Source organism: Dryobates pubescens, chromosome Z, assembly GCF_014839835.1.
Source record: "Dryobates pubescens isolate bDryPub1 chromosome Z, bDryPub1.pri, whole genome shotgun sequence".
Lineage (NCBI taxonomy): Eukaryota > Metazoa > Chordata > Aves > Piciformes > Picidae > Dryobates > Dryobates pubescens.
The window spans coordinates 117,057,716-117,077,963 of NC_071657.1; the positions used below are offsets into that span (position 1 = coordinate 117,057,716).

Genomic DNA, 20,248 nt, shown 5'->3' on the forward strand with positions numbered 1-20,248 from the left:
GGAGAAGATGCACATTTTTGCAACTTCCCGGAGATAAAGCATCATTTGCCCCCCAGAAGGTCTTATTTGGGTCTCACTCAAAAGAAGCTCCTTTGTGTCAGCTGCCTTCACAGGACCATCATCCTTACAGGTAGGAGGAACACAGATAGTAATACAGCATCCTCTGCATCTGTGGCTACTAGTGATGGATGCAGCTGTCGCTGTAGGTATCACAGCTATTTTTTTGCATGCACGTCTATCCCAACTAATTTTAGAATAGAATAGAATAGAATAGAACAGAACAGAACAGAACAGAACAGAACAGAACAGAATAGAATAGATCAAGTCCAACCTATCACCCAACACCATCTAATCAACTAAACCATGGCACCAAGTGCCTCATCCAGTCTCTTCCTAAACACCTCCAGTGATGGTGACTCCACCACCTCCCTGGGCAGCACATTCCAATGACCAATCACTCTTTCTATGAAGAACTTCTTCCTAACATCCAGTCTGAACCTCCCCTAGCACAGCTTGAGACTGGGTCCTCTCCTTCTGTCACTGGTTGCCTGGGAGAAGAGATCAACCCCCACCTGGCTACAACCTCCCTTCAGGTAGTTGTAGAGAGCAATAAGGTCTCCCCTGACCCTCCTCTTCTCCAGGCTAAGCAACCCCAGCTCCCTCAGCCTCTCCTCATTTTCTAGGTACTAACAAAAAATAATGTCTGTGGAAATAGCTGAAGGAAAATACATAAATTGTGGTCATTCCTTAATCATTTCTGGTTTTTTACTGATGTTCAGAGGAACTAATTTCACTGAAGCATATCAAATCCAGACAGTTTTGGAGCAAGAGAAACCCTTTCCAAACCTGCCAAGCCTCACAGATTTTTGGATCAAACTGTCCATCCTTCAGAAGCTCAGCTGTCACTCAGAGAAACTTCAGACATGCATACATCAAAGAGCAAATAAAGTGTGCCAAAATGACACCCCCATGGGACCTTTTTCTTGCTTAATAGAGCCCACAGATAGTGTCTTCAGTTCAATGTCGTACACTGGACAAATGTCTTACAATGATGGTCCCTCTCAAATGCCTCTCTAATCACAAATTTTGGATTGAGTGGCTGCACAAACCCCACATAATCTTGCCCCCCTCTACTGACCTCATGTGTAGTGGAACAGCTCTGGAATCAGTAGCTCTGATGTGTCAAACCACTTCCTACACACAACGACAGGCTCCACCACAGTGCACATTAAGTTTGATTTCCTGGATAAAACCTACCAATACCTGAACAGAGAGCAGCCCTTACTCTGTCTTGGGGAGCCAGCCAGCAAAACGAATCTTTGCTGACCAAAGAGCAAAGTCCTTTCTGTGCACACAGGAGGATAGTCCCCACTAGTCTAACCAGGCAGTAGAGAGCTCCATGGCTTGGTCATCACCAGCTCATCGCTTCTGAGAAACTTCACCATTCTCAGTGTTGCGGAGAAAAGATGTGAACAAGTTCCATGGAGCTCAAGTGCCTTTTGATGTGGCTCTTGTTTGGATCCGTCAAGGAAGACAAGACAGGTAAGGGACTGTTTCTGGCTCCTGGGGAGGGAAAATTTGAGTTGCTTTATTGTGGTGGCTGCTGGAGGATGTTTGCACCATCCTGACTCCTTTCAAATAAGGAAAGTTTTAAAGAGCTTAAGGAATTTGTGATTCTAAGGAAATGAGAGAAATGGGGTTTGTGCCCACAAACCATCAACTGCAAACAACGCAGAGCACTACAGGATATTTTTCATCTGAGTAATGCTTGTATCCTCCAACCCATCACTGGAACAGTGGGCAGATCAAAGCAGCCTGGTACACCTTAAGTAGCTCTTTGATTTTTTTTTCTTTTTTTTTTTCCATTTTGCATGCAGTGTTAGGAAGTATAAAAATAGGCACTGAGATATCACTATCTCTGTAGGTAAAACCGATGGCAATGCTATGAGTTAAAAGGTGTCACTATAGATACCAAGCATTCTTTCAGCCACACCTCCCAACCAGGAGTGACTATAAACTGTGAAGGAAGGCAGCTAATTAATTCAGAGTAATTTTTCATGTGTATAAACTGTAGTACTGCTTATATTTGGCTTATTTCTTGTGACAAGTGTGTGCACTGAGAAATGGTCTGGCGATATATTAGCATATTTGAATGCAAACTCTTTTGTTTAGAGGGGGAAAGAAGCCTTTCCATTCTCAACGGAAAGGCTTATGGAGATAAGTGATGTTTCTTTCTGCTGATCATGTGTGCAGGTTGAGAAGTATGAGTAGATACATGCCTAAGGCTGGTTCTCTGGTGCGACCTGCTGATGGAGCATCTCTAGAAGGGCTGTGAATTTTATTAGGGATTGGGTATCACAAAGGAAGATTGTGTTGCTTAGAACCAAACCCATTAATGCAGAAAGTGTCTTCACAAATGTTTAACCCCCAGGTGATTTTATTCTTGTTAAAGTATTTTGCCAGTAGACACTGTACCTTTTTCCTTCACGTGGTGTTTTCATTGCCAAATGGAGTGCCAATGCCCACGGCAAGCATTAAAGTGCTGCGTGCGAGAGCATCGCTGCAAGATGTTCAGCCAGGGCTATGTAAATAGGATCGGTTCTGGGATGAGTCAGGTCCCCTATACCACACTTTCTGTATTACTGTGCCTGGGACATGCTGTGAGATTTCTTGTTGGCAAGTCTCATTTATCAGAAATCTTTATGGTTTATGGAAAAAAACTGAGGGGTGTTAGAGCAGTCGCATTTTATGCTATTGAATGCAATTTAATTCTCTGATGAATGAATAAATGCATAGCATTGCATTCTTCACTGTATCACTAAGCTCCTCTTTCCTCAGCTTCCTGTAGTTATTTAGTTATTTTTAATGTCTCATCCAATATATAAACATTATATATATATATACAAATATATATATATATACACACACCATTTTGACCTGCAAATAATGCGCTAAGGTGGAAACACCACCTCCCACCAATTCACTGTATTTTACTGTAGAGATACCTCAAGTATTGTGGCTGTAAGACTTATTTCTAAATTAAAGGAATTTTTAAGTTCCTTTGCCCAGGGAGGTGGTGGAGTCACCATCATTGGAGGTGTTTAGGAAGAGACTGGATGGGGCGCTTCATTGCATGGTTTAGTTGATTAGGTGGTGTTGGATGATAGGTTGGATGCAATGATCTTGAAGGTCTCTTCCAACCTGGTCTATTCTATTCTATTCTATTCTATTCTATTCTATTCTATTCTATTCTATTCTATTCTAATTTCATGTTTAATTCCTTAGAGGGAGCACCAAGGACACCTGGGACCAGATATAAGCAAAGAAAAGGGAAAGAAGCTAGGTCAAACTGGTCAAAAGTCAACTGTACTTCACTACATACTGTGCTATGCATATTATTTTACCTTAGTCTTTTCAGCTTATCCCAGCATGGCAAGTTCAGTTTTGTAAATAGACCCTGCCATAGACGTTGCCTGCAAGAAGGTTTCTGGCAAGAATAAATATAGTTAGGGAAAAAATAAAACAAAAAGCCTTTGTTTTGCAGAACAGTTTCAATGCTAGATCTCAAAGTACTTTGGGTGGCCAAAGTTCCCTGATATGTGTATCTGGAGAAACCAAGCATGAGATGATCATTAGTCTATTAAAAATTAAGCCAGACCTTAGTGCTGAGAGAGAACTAAATGCTGATTTTCTTGTGAAGAGCATCACGTTTATCTCATTTACTCTGCACAGCAGCAGAACCTCAAAGCTGCAAAAATGGATGAAGCTGGAAGTGTGCTAGGTGAGGGTCAAATACAAGATAAAAGCTGGTTTATGCTTCTACAAACTTTCCATCTTGCTATTCATCTTACAGGAATACCCTGAATAGATTTGCAAGTTAAACCTGGAAAGGATTAAAACTCACAAAAGAACGAACTTTGTTCAGCTGAATTTCATTCACACAAGATGGGTACCAGATCTCAGTAATTTAAATGAGAGACATTTCTTTCCTATTATACTTGCATATTAGTACTTGCTCCCATGGATTTGAAATGCAATGCAGAATAAATTAAAGTTGTCAAACACATACAAGTGTTTAAGGTCAGCCCCAGAGCAAATACCTTTATAAACCTTCCAGCTACAGTGGCTTTCAGCTGCAAAGTGCCCTATATACAGCTACAATTAAAAAAATAATGTTTGAACAATTGTTGAACAATTGTGATCCTGCTGAGCAAAAGCAAATGGTACAGACAGAGATCCTGCAGTATCTGCTTCTGCCTTCAGATGAAGAAATCTTCTCCCCACCTCATCAGAGAAGAGATTTTACTTCCTCTCCTTGTATCACAGAGAAAAATCCACTCTAGCTGCTGCTAGGAAACCACTACCTTTGCGTATTGTTGCCTTCAGAATGCTGCAATTTTGGTCTCCCTGCTTTCTTCCTCAGTGTTCAGCTTTGATGCTCCTGCTTTTCGCGTTGCATCAACTGTATCTTCAAAGCTAAGTTTTGGATGTTTCCTACCTATGGTTTACATCTCCTAATCCTGGTCCTGAATCTTGGAACAAACTGGCTTGCTAAGTACTTGCTCCATCTCCTCCAATGCTTCTCCAAAACTCCCATCTCCAAAGGTGTTTCGTGACTTTCTTCACTTGACTCACTGTTCCTCAGCCATGTCAAGGTAGCAGCACTCTGTCATATGCTACTTTTTCTTTGTGAAAGTGACAGGGCTAGAGGAAATGGTTTCAAGCTGTGCCAGGGGTGCCCTACGCTGAATGTTAGGAAATACTTCTTCGCTGAAGGAGTTATCAAACATTGGAATGGTCTGCCCAGTGCAGTGGTGGAGTCACCATCCCTGGAGGTGTTTAAGCAGTGTGTGGACCTGGCACTTAGGGACATGGTTTAGTGTTGACTCCTCATTGCTGGATCAAGGGTTGGACTGAATGATCTTTGAGATCTCTTTCAAGTGGATGTATTCTGTGCTTCTGTGATTCCATTTGTAAGGTGTGAGCTTCCAGAACATGCGGCCCTCTTCATCTGGAAAAAAATTTCCTGCATTTACAAGGTCAGAAAAATCACAAATATGAGTAATTAATTTCTATCCCACTTTTGAGAGCTCCAGTGAAAATGACCAGAAGCCAAACGAGAACAGTCCTGAATCATAGAGTCATAGAATTAATAAGGTTGGAAAAGACCTCAGAGATCATCAAGTCCAACCTGTCACCCAACACCTCATGACTAAATAAACCATGGCTTCAAGTGCCATGTCCAATCCCCTCTTGAACACCTCCAGGGATGGTGACTCCACCACCTCCCTGGGCAGCACATTCCAATGGCCAATAACTCTTTCTGTGAAGATCTTTGTCCTCACCTCAAGTCTAAAGCTCCCCTCACACAGCTTGGAACTGTGCCCTCTTGTTCTGTCACAGGTTGCCTGGGACAAGAGACCAACCCCCTCCTGGCTACAACCTCCCTTCAGGTAGTTGTAGAGAGCAATAAGGTCTCCCTTAAGCCTCCTCTTCTCCAGGCTAAACAACTCCAACTCACCCAGCCTCTCCTCACAGGGCTTGTACTTGCCATGTTTGAAACTGGAAGAGTCCCAACAGATCTTTTTGCACTGTTACTCAGTACTGGGACACATGCTTGTCAAGCACTTAAATTCTTTTCAGAGAGGATATTCTCTACTTCCCTTCCAACCCAATAAAAGGCAGGGGTGAGAAAGTTCCAGCAAAAAAAAAAAAAAGAAAAAGAAAAAAAGAGGATCTCTATTTCTGCTGTTGTTTAAAAAGCTGATTTTCTTTCTCAGTAATGTGTTTTTCCCCTTAGATAAAAACACCAAAGAGGCAGGTGTTACTGAACTCACATATTTAGGTAAAAATGTAGCCAAACCTCTTCAAAACCCAAATGTCACACAGCAGACCAAGACTTTCACATATGATACTCTCCAAATCAGACTCTGTGTTCTGCTATCTAACACATACAATGGCTGCTTTTAAAGGCATTGAGCTCTGTGGCTTTACCACAGAACGAGGAAGTTTATAAACACCCAGAAACAAAAGAATAAGAAAAATAAATGTTCCTCATTCTCTATTTCATACATTTTCCACACATTGGACTGTGCTTCAGCTAATTTTCCTCCTTCTCTCTGCCTTAAGAAACACTCTTGGTGTTTTCTAATGCTCACACTTCCAATTCCACATTTGCTGTCCAAGTCCCCATCCCAACTTCCCTGTCAGGGCAGGCATGAGATTTAGCTTGTCTAACTTCATCTGTCAGCACCATCTTCATAGAAACATAGAATTATAGAACCATAGAGTCATAGAATCATAGTCATAGAATCATAGAGCCATAGAATTATAAAATAATTTTGGTTGGAAGAGGCCTTTAAGATCATCAAGTCCACTTGTTAACCCAGCACTGCCAAATCTACCACTAAACCTTGTCCCTCAGCATCCCATCTATGCAACTTTTAAATACCTCCACTTCTTTGGGTAGCCTGTTCCAGGGCTTGACAACCCTCATGGTAAAGACATTGCTCCTAATATCCAACCTAGACCTCCCCTGGTGCAACTTGAGGCCCTTTTCTCCTGTTTTATCACTTGATACTTGGGAGAAGAGACTGACTTCTGTCTTCCTCCAACCTGCTCTCCTGCCCCATAAGGCTGATCTCTTCTCCCTCACTGTTTCTTTTAAACCGTGTGCTCGGTGATTCCATCTGCACTGTATTTCTGTCTCTCACACTGCAGACTCATTATTGCTCAGCTGACTTTGTAAGATAATGTCTTTGCAATCTACAGCAGAGCTAACCAAAACCTCACAGGCAAATTACCATAAACTTCAGGTCTGCAGCCCAGCCTGACAGCTGGGATCTATTGCCAGCTTACGAATCCAAATAGACCGTAAATGACATTAATCAGAGAGGAACGAAGCAGGCAGAGCTGTAGCTAGCTTGTTAACAAACCCTTTGGGAATAGATTTGGAACTTAGAAAAAGTTCATTACCATTTCAGTCCAGTTGCTGGTATCAGTTCCTTCTTTTCACTCCTATCAGTTTCATCTTTAAGAACATGCTCTATTTAGAGAGCACATAGTTTCAGACAGCACATGAACCCCCCCAGGGCTGAATTAGCTTTTGAGGCACATCTGGAGAAATGTCTTCATTTTGTCACAGTTTGATTTCCTGGTGTCTCTGGGGACAGGCTCTTAAGGTGTCTCTTCCTTTCTGAACTGGGCAGGTGTATGAAGTGCTGGCATCTTCTACTGCTTCTACCCAGACCGTCAGAACAGCTGGTTTCCTACTGAACTCTTCTTACCACCTATGGAAAATGGTCCTATTTTTGTACCTTTCCGTGTTAACTTGACATCAGAATAGTGGCAGTGCTGGTGACATGCAGCCACATGACAGAGGAAATTTTGAGTTTAGGTTATCATGGCATGACTCACTCTCTGTGTTTACCTAATACTAAAATTACCTGTTAGAAATTTTCCCCATTCACTTCTTCTGGGCAAAATGTGCTGCCCTGATACCATGTCTAACACTGCTCTGCCACCTCAGAAATAGGCAGGAGAGCTTTGTAAGTCCTTATCCTGCCAGCACATCTATGAGCAGTTTTGTGTTGGGTCAGTAATACATCTGAATGGGGAACCTCAGGGAAGAAACCCTAGCACTGAAGGAACTGATGGTGATTTAGTGAGTTTCTATCTATCTTCTAATCCTAAATAATGATGTTAGATGCTGAGGGTAACCAAAGTCAGCCTCAATAACTACTATGTGACCTCTGACAACTTATGTGGAGGTCCCAGATGTCTCAAGACACCTCAAATGGCATCAGGAACTGTTGCTTAAGTAGGAATAGCAGAAATGCCACCTATCTTGTGGCTCAAATGACAAGGATTGCAGGTCTAACAAAACATAACAAACTTACTTTGGAGACCACACCTGAAGGTGCAGTAACTGCTTTTAAACATCCGTGTTTCATGGATGTCTATCATCTGAATTCACCAGTCTCCATCTAATTCTGGTCATGTCTACATTCACTATGTGGGAATATTTGAAACCAGTTCTAATTGACAGTTTTAATTCCCAAGCAGCTGCAAAATAGAAAGAAAAAAATGCATTAAAAAAAATCAAAGTTACTCTCCCCTAAAAATGTAAAGCGGTCAGAAATCTAGTCAAGGAGTACATCTCGGAAAAATCTTCGCTTTGAGGGTGGCAAAGCACTGGCACAGCCTGCCCAGAGAGGTTGTGGAGTCTCCCTCTGGAGGCATTCAAAGCCTTCCTGGATTTGTTCCTGGGTGATTTTTTCTAAGTGATCCCGCTTTAGCAGGGGGGTTGGACTAGATGACATTCAGAGGTCCATTCCAACCCCCACTGTTCTGTGATTCCCTGATCTATGCTGCCATTCCCCAGTTTCCCAACTTCTCATCTTTGGCTCTTTTATTATCCATGCAGCAGAGATGTTGGTCTTTAAGGTACAAGCCATGCAGTTCCCTTGAGCATGAAGACTGAATACAGTCCTAAAGATGAATTCACTCCACAGCTCATTCTGTGTAGGCAATATGGTCCAGACCTCATTAGGCCTGCTTCCTCTCTGCACCACCTTCCCATAGTATGCTAGTAGGTCCAGTGCCGTGAAACACCCCTGCACAGGTATATGCCATCACCTATTGCTCCTCAGCTTTGAGGGATACTTATTCTTCCCTGGTGGGGTTTGGAATACGACAGTTAGCTTGAAGCTGTGGTACTGCTAAACATCACAGTACTGGCTCCTCTTCTGGGACAACCTACAGCTTCCATTCTCAGATAAGCTTCACTGTGTAGTCATAATCAAGAGTTATTGCCTCATCTACTGCCAAAGTGCCTGGAGTCCTGGCTGATAATCAGAACTTGTTTGTACAAGTGTGGTACTTGCTGGCCATGACCAGCACAGGAGGGATCCAAACATACCACAAGAAAGTACAGCAGTAATACTGAGCAACATGCTGGGCACCTACCTGTTCTTGAAAGATAAGTAAAGACTACTTAAAGAAAATAACCTCTGAAGATACATAAGATAATTAAAGGCAATGAAGAGGAATAATGGCAATGCATATCTTGGAATGCCTGTGCTCATGCATGGTTCCTCCCAGTATGAGGGCTAGTACAAGAATAAACCCAAAAGCTGATGACTTCAGTCTCAAACATGTTGGTGAGGAGGTCTAGCATGGGCAAGAAGCCAATGTTTTGAAAGTTTATGAATCATGTCCAAAGAAAAGGCAGTGAAGCTGATGAAGAGTCTAGAGCACAACTCTTATGAGAAGCATCTGAGGAAACTGGATTGTTTAGCCTGAAAAAAAAAAGGAGACTAAGGGGAGAGCTGCTGGCTTTCAACAACTAACTAAAAGGAGGTTGTAGTGAGGTGAGGGTCAGTCTCTTCTCCCAAGTAGCTAGTGACAGGACAAGTAGAAAATGACCTCAGGTCATACCAGAGGAGATTCAGGTTGGACATTAGGAAAAATTTCTACACTGAAGGGGTTGTCAAGCCCTGGAACAGACTGTCCAGGAAAATGGTGTGGTCTCCATCCGTGGAGGTATTTGAAAGATCTGTAGGTGTGGTGCTGAAAGACATGGTGGGACTCAATGATCTTAAAGATCTTTCCCAACCTAAGCTATTCTGATTCTATGGCATTTGATAAGGAGAAGGTTCTTCAAAATGGGAGCAAAACATTTGATGTTAGAGCAAAGCAGCTGGAAGTCAAGAGAGGGAAGCAAACAGGAAGTCACAATGAGAGCTAGGAATTAATCCTTCCAAAAGCTTTCTGGATCACAGGCAGGAACTACAGTGGTTTAGATGTGAGGAGACAAAAATTTGAGTGCCATGAATGAAATCAAAGGGCTGGATCCTGGCAATTTTGTGCAAAATCCAGCTGCAAAGTGAATGAGTTGATCCAAAAGCTTCAGCCTGATGGATATTGCCCACCATCACCCATGTACACCATGTCTGTGCAATCCTTACCCAATGCATGCAACTACAGAAGAACCATAATTCATTTGGCCATCAAGGAAAAGAACGGTTGCCCTTTGTGATGAGTAGGTTAAATGCTGTGGGTTTTCATAAGAAGAGACTAAAGAGTTGTAAGTTTGAGTGCCTTGTGCTTAGATTCAGATCTGCAGTCTGCTTCAAAGAGGCTTTTGAAGTCTTGAGGGAAACATGCTTTCAGGGAAAGTGAGAGTACCTGATCTCAACTTGCTGCTAATCTGATAACTCTTTAATTTTAATCACCCTGACAGTCTGTGGTAAACCATGTGGTTAACTATTTCGGGTACAGCCTGCTGTAGTTTACAAGGACAATTCTTTGACAACACAGAGATACAAGGGGATTAAAATACCCCTGACACAGCTTAGCTGTTAAGGTGCTCAATACTTCTCATCGTTGCCTTCTTCAAACTTTGTCACTTTTACTCAGCAGCAAGATAATGAAAAGTGGAAAGGGCAGAAAATATCAGAGGGAGAAAATGATGGGTGGCCCTGAAAGAAAAGGGCATTGCAGGACTGCTTCTGGGAGTTGCTGATTGGATTGCTGTTGGCAAGGCATGGCTTTGTTTCAAGGAGAAGGAAATTTAGAAGTCAAGGGCAGATGTCAAATGATGAATAGCTATCAGAGATTCAAGGGCCTTTCACAGTTGGTTTTGCAATTGCTAAAGCTGTATTAATTATGGCTGTAGAAAAATATGAAGATGTGGTGAGTGAGGAATTTGGCTTGTAATAGCTGTTACTGTGATGCAGAAGCATAAAGGGCCATAGATCATGCACTCAACTGTCCCAAATGCCAGTCCTGATGCAACCAGTCTGTTCTACCTTTGAATTTCTCAGCCTTTAGGCCTTAAATAATCATGAAGCAGTGCCTTTATCAACTTCTGGGTCTCCAGCTCAGCTTCAGTGGGCTTTTCAAGTGCACTGAAATGATCTAAATTAATTCATTCCAACTGATTGAGAAGTATATTTAGATGTGATTTGTTGATGACACAGCACTTCACGTCTTTGTTTTGGGACAAGTTATATTTAGATTTGCAAACTTATTTCACAGTAAACTGCTCTTTGGAATGCTCAGACAGAACTGAGTCTACTCCCCTTTCCAATGTTTGCTTCTAGATTATTGCAACTTTTAATGGCTTAGTTTTGCTTTTTACACCTCGCTCCATAGACTGAGGGCTGCACACTCTGGTGTGGGCAGCAGCTCTACAATATGGCCTCACAATAGGGCCACAAAAGTGGTAAGAGGGATGGAACACCTCTCCATGAAGAAAGCATGAGAGAGTTGGGGTTGTCTAGCCTGGAGAAGAAAAGGCTTCAGGAAGACCTTGTAGCAGCCTTCTAGTTCTTAAAGAAGATCTATAATGATGATGGGGAGAACCTTTTTAGCAGGGCCTGTTGTGACGGGACAAAGGGTGATGGTTTTAAAATCAAAGAGGGAAATTTAGATTAGATAAAAAGAAGACATTTTTCACAGTGAGTGTGGTGAGGCAGGGGCACAGATTGCCCAGAGAGGTGTTAGATGCCCCATCCCTGGAAACATTCCAGGTCTGGCTGGACTGGGCTCTGAGCAACCTGATCTAGTTGAAGATGTCTCTGCTGAGTGCAGGGAGGTTGGACTAGATATCCCTTCCAACCCAAACCTTTCTATGATTCCATGATTCTATGATTGTATACACCTTCATTAAGAAAATGTTGGTAGTGCTTCATGTTGCCCATCTGCTGTGTGCAGAAGGAAAGGACTCAACAGCTCACATCAGGCAGATAGGCCAGATGCTTCTTGCCACCACTCCTGTCTGCTGTAGAACATCCTTGCTCCAGCATCCTTTTTCCTCTAGAAGAAACACAAGAGAGTCAAATCAACAATCTCTCCAAAGTACAAAAGTGTAGATAAATGCAGGCTTCATGTCACTTGGTGTAGATAATTCCAAGGCATTTTTCTCCATCCTGAACAAATCTATACTGACAAAATCAATGGTGACAACTAACTCCAGTATGAAGATGACTTTGGATAGTGGGATTGTTCTGAAATTAAAATACAAAATGTTCACTTAAAAGATAGAATCAATTTGCCAGACACTCAGAGCCTCTCATTGGCTTAAAGAGAACCAAAGAGGGCAGCTTTGCTACCCTCATGTTCCCTTCATGAGTTAGGCTTGCTACACTGACTTCTGGATGTGATCTGGTATTGATAAGACAGAAAGATGTGAGGAGTCCTTGATGAATAAGGTAGATGCACAGGCTGTGCAGATCCTCAGGCTGTCTGATAGGGAAATGAAACTGGTGAAGGGTGTTGAAAATAAGTCTTCCAAGGAGCAGCCTTGAAAGGGAGGCCAGGGTTGTTTAGTCTGGAGAAAAAAAGGCTGAAGGGAGAACTTGTTGCTCTCGATGACTACCTGAAAGGGGGTTGTAGTGAGGTGGGGGATGGTCTTTTCTCACAAGGCATGGCTGATAGGACAAGAGGAAATGGCATCAAGTTCTGCCAGGGGAAGATTAGGCTGGATATTAGGAAAAACTTCTATACTGAAAGGGTTATCAAAGACTGGAACAGGGTGCCCAGGGAAGTGGTTGAATTGCTATCCCTGGATGCATTTAAAAGCTGCCTAGCTATGTTGCTCAAGGATATGGTGTAGTAGCGACCCTGGTAGAGTTAGATAATGGTTGGACTCAGTGATCTTAAAGGTCTTTTCCAACCATAGTGATACTGTGATTCTGTTTGCAGAAAAATGCCCAGCTCTTCCAACAATTGAGTTTGCTGATAGTACTGCTGAAACATATCAACTGGGAACCAGACTGTATTATGAATGTGACAGGGGCTACAAGAGAAGGAGTGGCCAACACTCAGTAATTCGGTGTCAGAGTGCAAAGCACGGTGCTTCTTGGGACTACAAGGAATTCGAATGCATTGGTAAGTGATTATTTTCCTTTTTCTACACCCATCACAAAAAGTGCTCCTCCAATGAGTAAGACAAAGTGTAAGACACATCTGGGCATTGCGCTAAAAATTGTCTTTCCCACTTATCTCTGCAAATTGCAAGTTGCGACAATTCCATCTGGCCTCTCAAAGTCTGGGTGCTCTGGCTTTGCCCTGCTGTTCATCCTGCTGTAATTCAGCAAATCTAACTTTTCCCACAGATGAGAAAACTTTGTTGTCAACAGCTCCCACCACAAAGTCAGTTTTCACTCAGAAGCCAGAGAGAAAAACACCACAGAAGCAAGAAAACTTTTTGGGGTTTGAGCAGAAAGGTCAAGAGGTAATTGCCAAAGGTAAGAGCCAGTTCCTTGCTGTGACACTTCTTCCTCTGATTTCCATGGAAGCAGCACAAGAATGATGGGTATTTTTAAAATTAGTGTGACAGACAGAAAGAAACAGTTGCTATAATATCCTGGTTGAGCATGTGTAAGCATATAGTAGAATCACAGAATGGCTTGGGTTAGAAGAGACCTTAAAGATCATCTAGATCGAAATCCCCCGCCATGGGCAGAGACACCTTCCACTAGACCAGCCTAGCCTTGAACACCTACAGGGAGAGGATGTCCACAGCCTCCCTGGGCAACATGTTCCAGTGTTCACCACCCTCACTGTAAAGAATTTCTTCCTAGTATCTAGTCTAAATCTCCCCTCTTCCTGCTCAAAACCAACACCTCTCATCCTATCACTATGTGCCCTTGTAAAAAGTCCGTCCCCAGCTTTCTTGGAGGCTTCCTTCAGGTACTGGAAGGCTGCTGTAAGGTGTCCCCTGAGCCTTCTCTTTTCCAGGCTGAACAGCCCCAACTCCTTCAGCCTGTTCCCACAAGGGTGGTGCTCCAGCCCTCTGATCATCTTTGTGGCCCTTCTCTGGACCTGCTCCAACAGTTTGATGTCCTTCTTGTGTTGTGGCACCAGAACTGGACACAGTACTCCAGGTGGGGTCTCAGGAGAGCAGAGTAGAGGGGGGGAATCACCTCACTCATCCTGCTGGTCACAGTAACAAAGAGTTAGGAAGGCTTGGTATGTCCTGATTGTCCCCATTTTATATGAATCCAAATCATACTGTTGGGGGGGGGGGGGGGGGGGGAGAGAAAAAAAAGGCATTAGGTGAAACCTATCTGCTTTAACTGTGTGCTGCCTTTTGATCCCACAGATTTGTGTGGTCCTCCCAGGACTATTCCACATGCCTCTTTAAGTGTGAACAGAAAGTATTACGTGGGGCAAGTGCTGCATTTCAAATGCCAGAGCGGTTATGATAAGCAACCCCCCACCTCTGGCACCCGCATGTGCAAGAAGAAAAATGGCAAAATCATCTGGACCCACCTGGACATGAGATGCACCAACAACACCAATGAGTGGCCACCACAGACTAACAAGCTAGGTAAGATGGTTGCTGTGGTATCACATTGGTGCTATGACCTGTTCATGCAGGGTCCACAACCCCCAGCTCCTAAAGAACAACCTGCTTGGGGTTGGGAATGGAGAGATCAACAACCTTAGGGCTCTGACATTGACAGACATACCATCTCTGACTGGCGAAGATGACCTCTCTGGGGAGGACATAGCTGCATCCTGCTTTGCCTTGGGTGTCCTTTCACACTGACTGCAAAATTGCAGGGATTGATGAACAGCAGAGCCAGTCATATACTAGGAAGAGAACAGGAGAATAAGCTTTTCTCTTTCTCCTTCCTCCTGGCAGCTATAGGTCATCTGCTGTAACTTCACAGTAAGGTACTTCAGAAGGCACATCTAAGCATCCTTCATGAGTGCTCAGGGATTTAGGATCCAGAGTTTAGCCAGTCTACAGCTAAACCTGAGTCATGTGGCTCAGTTGTGCTGTTTTGAACAGAGAGACAGTAAAAAGCCCACTGTAAGCCTTATGGACACAGACCCAGTAGGGCATGCGCCACTGTAGTCTGGCAGCTTGAATTTCACTGCACAGGGAACCAGCAGGGCTCTCAAATGAAGCTGCAGAACATCCGCCACCACTACACCACCACTACAGTCACCAGGCTTTCATTACTCTCCTAAATGCCTCTGAGACAGGGGACTGTTCTGGTCTGAATTTTAAAGAGGTGGCAGCAAGGTCAGTGCAAAAACATTCTTACCACCAGAGAGAGGAAAGATCTAGTTTTCACCAGTACTTGGCCTTTAAGGGGAAATTAATCTTGTAGAACTGCAAACATTTACTGTACAGATGCCCACATTTGAGCTGGGTTGCCTTTCTAACCAACAAAGGGGAGTAGACATTGATGGCTCTGTGTTAGCTCTCATATTTCACATCTATTTTAGTATGAGATAAATTGCACTTTTGAAAGGCTTGCTTCTCCTCAGTGACTACATCAGAGTCCAGATGACTATGTAAGGGTTGGTGAGATGAATGCCAGCCCTTGTGACCTCTACCAAGCTGTGTGGTAGAGATGGATGGTTTGGGCAGCACCTTTTGCCTGCAGAGTGACCTTTGACCAGCGTTACCCCTTGTTGCTGTTCTGACCTTACTCACTGTCACTTGACATCCTCTTGTGAGTGTCAAGAGGAGGTGGCCAGTCACTTTTTAGCAGCTCCCAGTGACAGGACAATGAGAAATGGGCACAAACTAGAACACAGGAAACTTCAAGTAAATGTAAGCTAAAAGTTCTTTCCTTTGAGGGTCACAGAGCACTGAAACAGGCTGCCCAGAGAGGTTGTGGAGTCTCCTTCTGTGGGAGATTCCACACCTGCCCAGATGCAATCCTGTGCAACCTGCTGTAGGTGATCCTGCTTTGGCAGGGGGGCTGGACTAGATGATCTCCAGAGTTTCTTTCCAACCCTCACCACTGTTTGAGTCTGTGACACAGTGTTTCAGCATTAGCTCAGGTCTTTCTGCCCTTCTTCACAGATCTGTCTGTTTCCCTGTGGTGCCTGGTTTAGCATGCTCCAGGTACAGCAGATCTAATACTGCCTGAAGTTCAGAGCTTCCTTTTCAGGATAAAGGAGAAATTATTGATTTTAAAAATTATTTATTTATTTATTTATTTATTTATTTCTCCCTTATTAAAGGAGGTGGGGGTTTTGGTGTTTTGGACTTTTTTTTATTCACCAGAAAAGTTTTGGCTTACATTGCTGGGCAAAAAGAAGTCCTCTTTGAAATCATGTTTCCAAATGCTACCTTGATACCTTGAAAGTTATCCTTCACAGTCTGATATGAAATAAAGCTCATTGCTGGATCCCATTCCCTGGAAGACACAAGTCACTTCCAGCTCACCATTAACAGATATAAGATCAACACATATAGTTTCAGACTCATAGAATCATAGACCTTCTGTTGGAAAAGACCTTATAGATCATCAAGTCCAACCATTATCTAACTCTGCCAAGTCTGGTGCTAAACCATGTCTCAGCACCACACCTCTGAGTCTCTCAAACACCAACAGGGACAGGGATTTAGTCACCTCCCTGGAGAGCCTATTCCAGTGTTTAAAACCCTTTCAGTGAAGAGGTTTCTGATATCCAACCTAAACTTCCCTTGGTGCAACTGAGAGCTGTTTCTTCACATCCTATCACTTGTTACTGGGGAGGAGAGACCAATCTCCACCACACTATGACCTCCTTTCAAATAGTTCTGTAGAGTGAGAAGGTCTCCCCTGAACCTCCTTTTCTCCAGATTAAACCCATACTTCCCTCATCTGCTCTTCATAAGACCTGTTCTCCAGACCCTTTGCCAGCTTCATTTCCCTTCTTTGGAAACATTCTAGGGACTTCAATTCCTTTCTTGTAGTGAGGGGCCCACAGCTGAACACAGTATTCAGTGTGAGGCCTCACTAGTGCTGAGTACAGGGTATATTGATATCCAGGCTGGAAACATGTGTCGATGGCCAAGAAACAAGCATGGCAATTATTAAGTCTTCTGAGCTGTCAGACTCTACCCTCATCACAGCTTCAATACTAGAACAAGCCAGTGGTTTTTGCCCGAGTTTGTCCTCATCACTGCTTTGATGCTTTTTGCCAGAGGAGCAAATTGATACAAAAATCAAGATTTTTCTCTCTCTTCATAGTTTCGACTCATCCATCCTTCTCCTCATCTGTGATGCTGCCAGTGACAGGTATGCAGTTTTGTTAATTGGTCTCACACTTCACTCTTTCCCCCACAGCAGTTACTTCGCCTTTCAATTCGCTGTTCTACCAAAGAGATCCACCTCTGTTATGAGAGCTAATAAAAGTACTGCAAGACACATCTGTGTCCATGCGCTGGGTGAGAAGTCAGTAAAGAAAAGCTAGACAGAGACTTCTTAAGAGCTTGGGCTTCTTATAAAGAAGTTTTCAAAGCCTCGTAAGGGATGTAAAAGAGAATAAATCAACCAAAAGTCTCATTTTAAAATTAAGCTCTTTTTCAGATTCTTCCTATGAGACTTTCTGTGAATTCAGTGATGTCTTCAACAGGGGGGGAAAAATTAAAGTAAATATTTTGATGATGTATTTCTGTCACATTCTCGAAGGAGTGAAAAAAGATGGCACATAAAACATTTCCTCATGGCTAAACTCATAAAGTTAGATCAGTTTGAAGAGATTTTCTTCTCCCCCTTCCTCAGCTTTCATTCAGCCATTAGCTGCTAAAAGAAAAGCTGCCTCTTGGTGCGCATATGTTTAAGACTTTGTACAAGGGCTCTTGACTCCAGCTGGAGTCTGCTGACAACTGTAGCATACATTTTAATAAGGAGGAATCATGGAGTGACATAAAGGAAGGGAAGGAGGGCCACAAAGATGATCAGAGGGTTGGAACACCTCTGCTATGAAGACAGGATGGGAGAATTGGGGTTGTTCAGCTTGAAGAAGAGAGGCTCTGGGAAGGAAGATCTTCTGGCAGCCTGCCAGTACCTGAAGCTGAGGAGGTACTGTTCAGGAGGGTTTGCAGTGATAGGATGAGGGGCAATGGTTGCAGGGTAAATTTGGGTTAGACATTAGGAGGATGTTCTTCACAATTAGCATAGTGAAATACTGGAACACATTGCCTAGAGAGGTGACAGAGGCCCCATCCATGGAGACATTCATGGTCAAATTCAATGGGGCCCTCAGCAATCTGATCTAATTGGAGATGTCCCTGCTCATCACAGTGGGGGGTTGGACAAAATGATGTTCAAGGGTCTCTTCCAACCCAGTGCATTCTGTGTCTGTAAGGATGAAAATTACAAATTACACAGAGACCATAGAATCGGTAGTCCTTGGTTATTTGGCCGTGGTCAATGTCTAGTTGCCCAGATCCCCTCCAACTGGGTCCAGTTTGCCTCAGGGAGCAAAGCAACGGAGCAACATGGAAGAACTCTTGCTTCTGGGTGCAGGGGGAAGATGAGATTCTCTCTCAGGTCTTGCCTGCTTCTCCCAGCTGGAGTAACTGCAATACTTAAGCTAACACCAGGTGCTAACTGTATTGATTTTCTGGTTTAACAGCAATCTCTTTCATTCTGTTCATCATCCCTGCTGTCTTCATGTGACTTGCCAAGCAGAGAATACAGTAAGTGGGACAGAACATGGGAAATGTGAAATCTAAAAAAGAGACAATCCCTGGCAGTGGAAGAGCTATCAACTGGATCATACCTCTCACTATTGCACTGAACTTTGAATTCTTCCTCTGGTATTAAATAAATGACCCTGGATTTTGGGTTGTCTGGTTCAGCCATTAAATACTGGCACAAGAAAAGGGGGAATCAGAACTTCTGAAATTGAAAAGCAGTCTTTGTCCCAGCCAATGTGGAACTGAGAATGGCAGATCAAATTATGGGTGTAAAATTAATCCCATGGGGAAATCAAGGTTAATTATGCAAATATGTTGGTTTCAGATAGATTACGCAATCAGTCTTTTTCTCTCTGGCCAGCTTGTGGGAAGCCTGGTGGAGCATCTGCCACCACGACCATGTAATTCTTTCCTTCATCCCCCTGATTTCTCAGACGTGTCATGACAACTTCTTACTTCAGACTTATTTTAGTCTGGCCTCCTCGCTGTTTCTATTACTACAAGGAGATGCACCAAGGCTGTTCCTGTTCACAGACTCCTCAGCCTAGTTAAACCAAGATGTCCCTATTTGACAGTTGGGAGTTCTCCTTTGCTCCTCACACTTTGCTAATCTTCATTCTCATTTCTCTCCATGTTCTCAGCTGAACAGAGATGTTATTGACAAGGAGGAGGGGAAAACCTTGTGAAACAACATCAGTAGTGGTTTCTTGCCAGTTCATGATAGAATAAAGTCCTAGAAAGTGTAGACAATGCTTTGAAACATGTTTTAGTGGAAAATGCCAACCATGGTGCAGATGTCTGGGCCACTGTGGGATTTCTGAGAATATGATAGAAGAAAAATTGTCAAGAACGATCTACATTTTGCTGACACCATGGTGGAAGAAGTGATGGTATAGCCCATAGCAGATGAAATTGTAGCTGAGATCCTATGTGGTGTCTTCTGAAGAAAATACTGTGTAATTTCTCCTAGTAAATATAGAAGCCACAGAAAACTTGCCTCTTTCCAGCCATAGTAGTCTTTTTCCTGCTGTAGGAAAGACTTCTCAGGGAATTGCTGCGTTCAGATCCAAGCTCATGAAGCAATGACTTGCCACAGAAGAAACCAGACCATACCAGGAGCTCTGAGATCAGCAGTAGCAAACGAGGAGGAAGGCTGGAAATCCAGCGTGTGAAGGAGGCAGAAAATGTTACAGCTGAATTCTTATGGGGACAGAGTGACTTTCCACCTACAGAGTACGGGTGGAGGGGGTGCACCCAATCACTGACAGACAGTGAAAGAGCTCTGCCTAAAACTGCTTTCCCAAACCACTTCTCCTCCTACCATATAGCAGATGTATTGCTAATATAGCTGCAGCCCCGACCAGGAGCACGCACGAACAACTCGCCCTAGCACGTTAGATAATGGCACTGTCTTTACAACCCACACACCAGCTTCCCCACAAAGAGAGATAAAAGGACACCTGATGTCCCCTGTCCCTTCCCGACTCAGACAAGTCAAATGCAGTCAAACTTTTCTCCTCCTCACGCTGTTCTTCTTGGAAACTAAACCAGTTTACTCCCTGCATGCAAACTGAAAATTTCCCTGGACACCCTCATGGTGGGGTATATACACACATTCATCATCACCCTCCACTTCCCAATTAATTTGGACTAGCCTCTTCCAAAACAGTTACTACACTATTCCTCCAGCTCAGAAAAGGGTGCTGCAGATTGTGACAGTTGATTAATTTGACAGCTCATTTTCATAGCTGCAGAGCACCAAAGAACCTAGTACAATGGCATCTGAGGACAGACTCAGATACT

At 43.3% G+C, this 20,248-nt stretch overlaps 1 protein-coding gene across 1 annotated transcript; it reads left to right on the top strand.

Moving 5' to 3' along the window:
* Positions 1-1,481: 1,481 nt before the first annotated feature.
* On the top strand, positions 1,482-18,425 carry LOC104300072 (interleukin-2 receptor subunit alpha). The gene is made up of 6 exons (XM_054178918.1): positions 1,482-1,542; positions 12,709-12,894; positions 13,101-13,232; positions 14,111-14,338; positions 16,992-17,039; positions 18,382-18,425. The coding sequence occupies exons 1-6, from the start codon at positions 1,482-1,484 to the stop codon at positions 18,423-18,425; spliced, it is 699 nt and encodes a 232-aa protein (XP_054034893.1).
* The last annotated feature ends 1,823 nt before the right edge of the window (positions 18,426-20,248 follow it).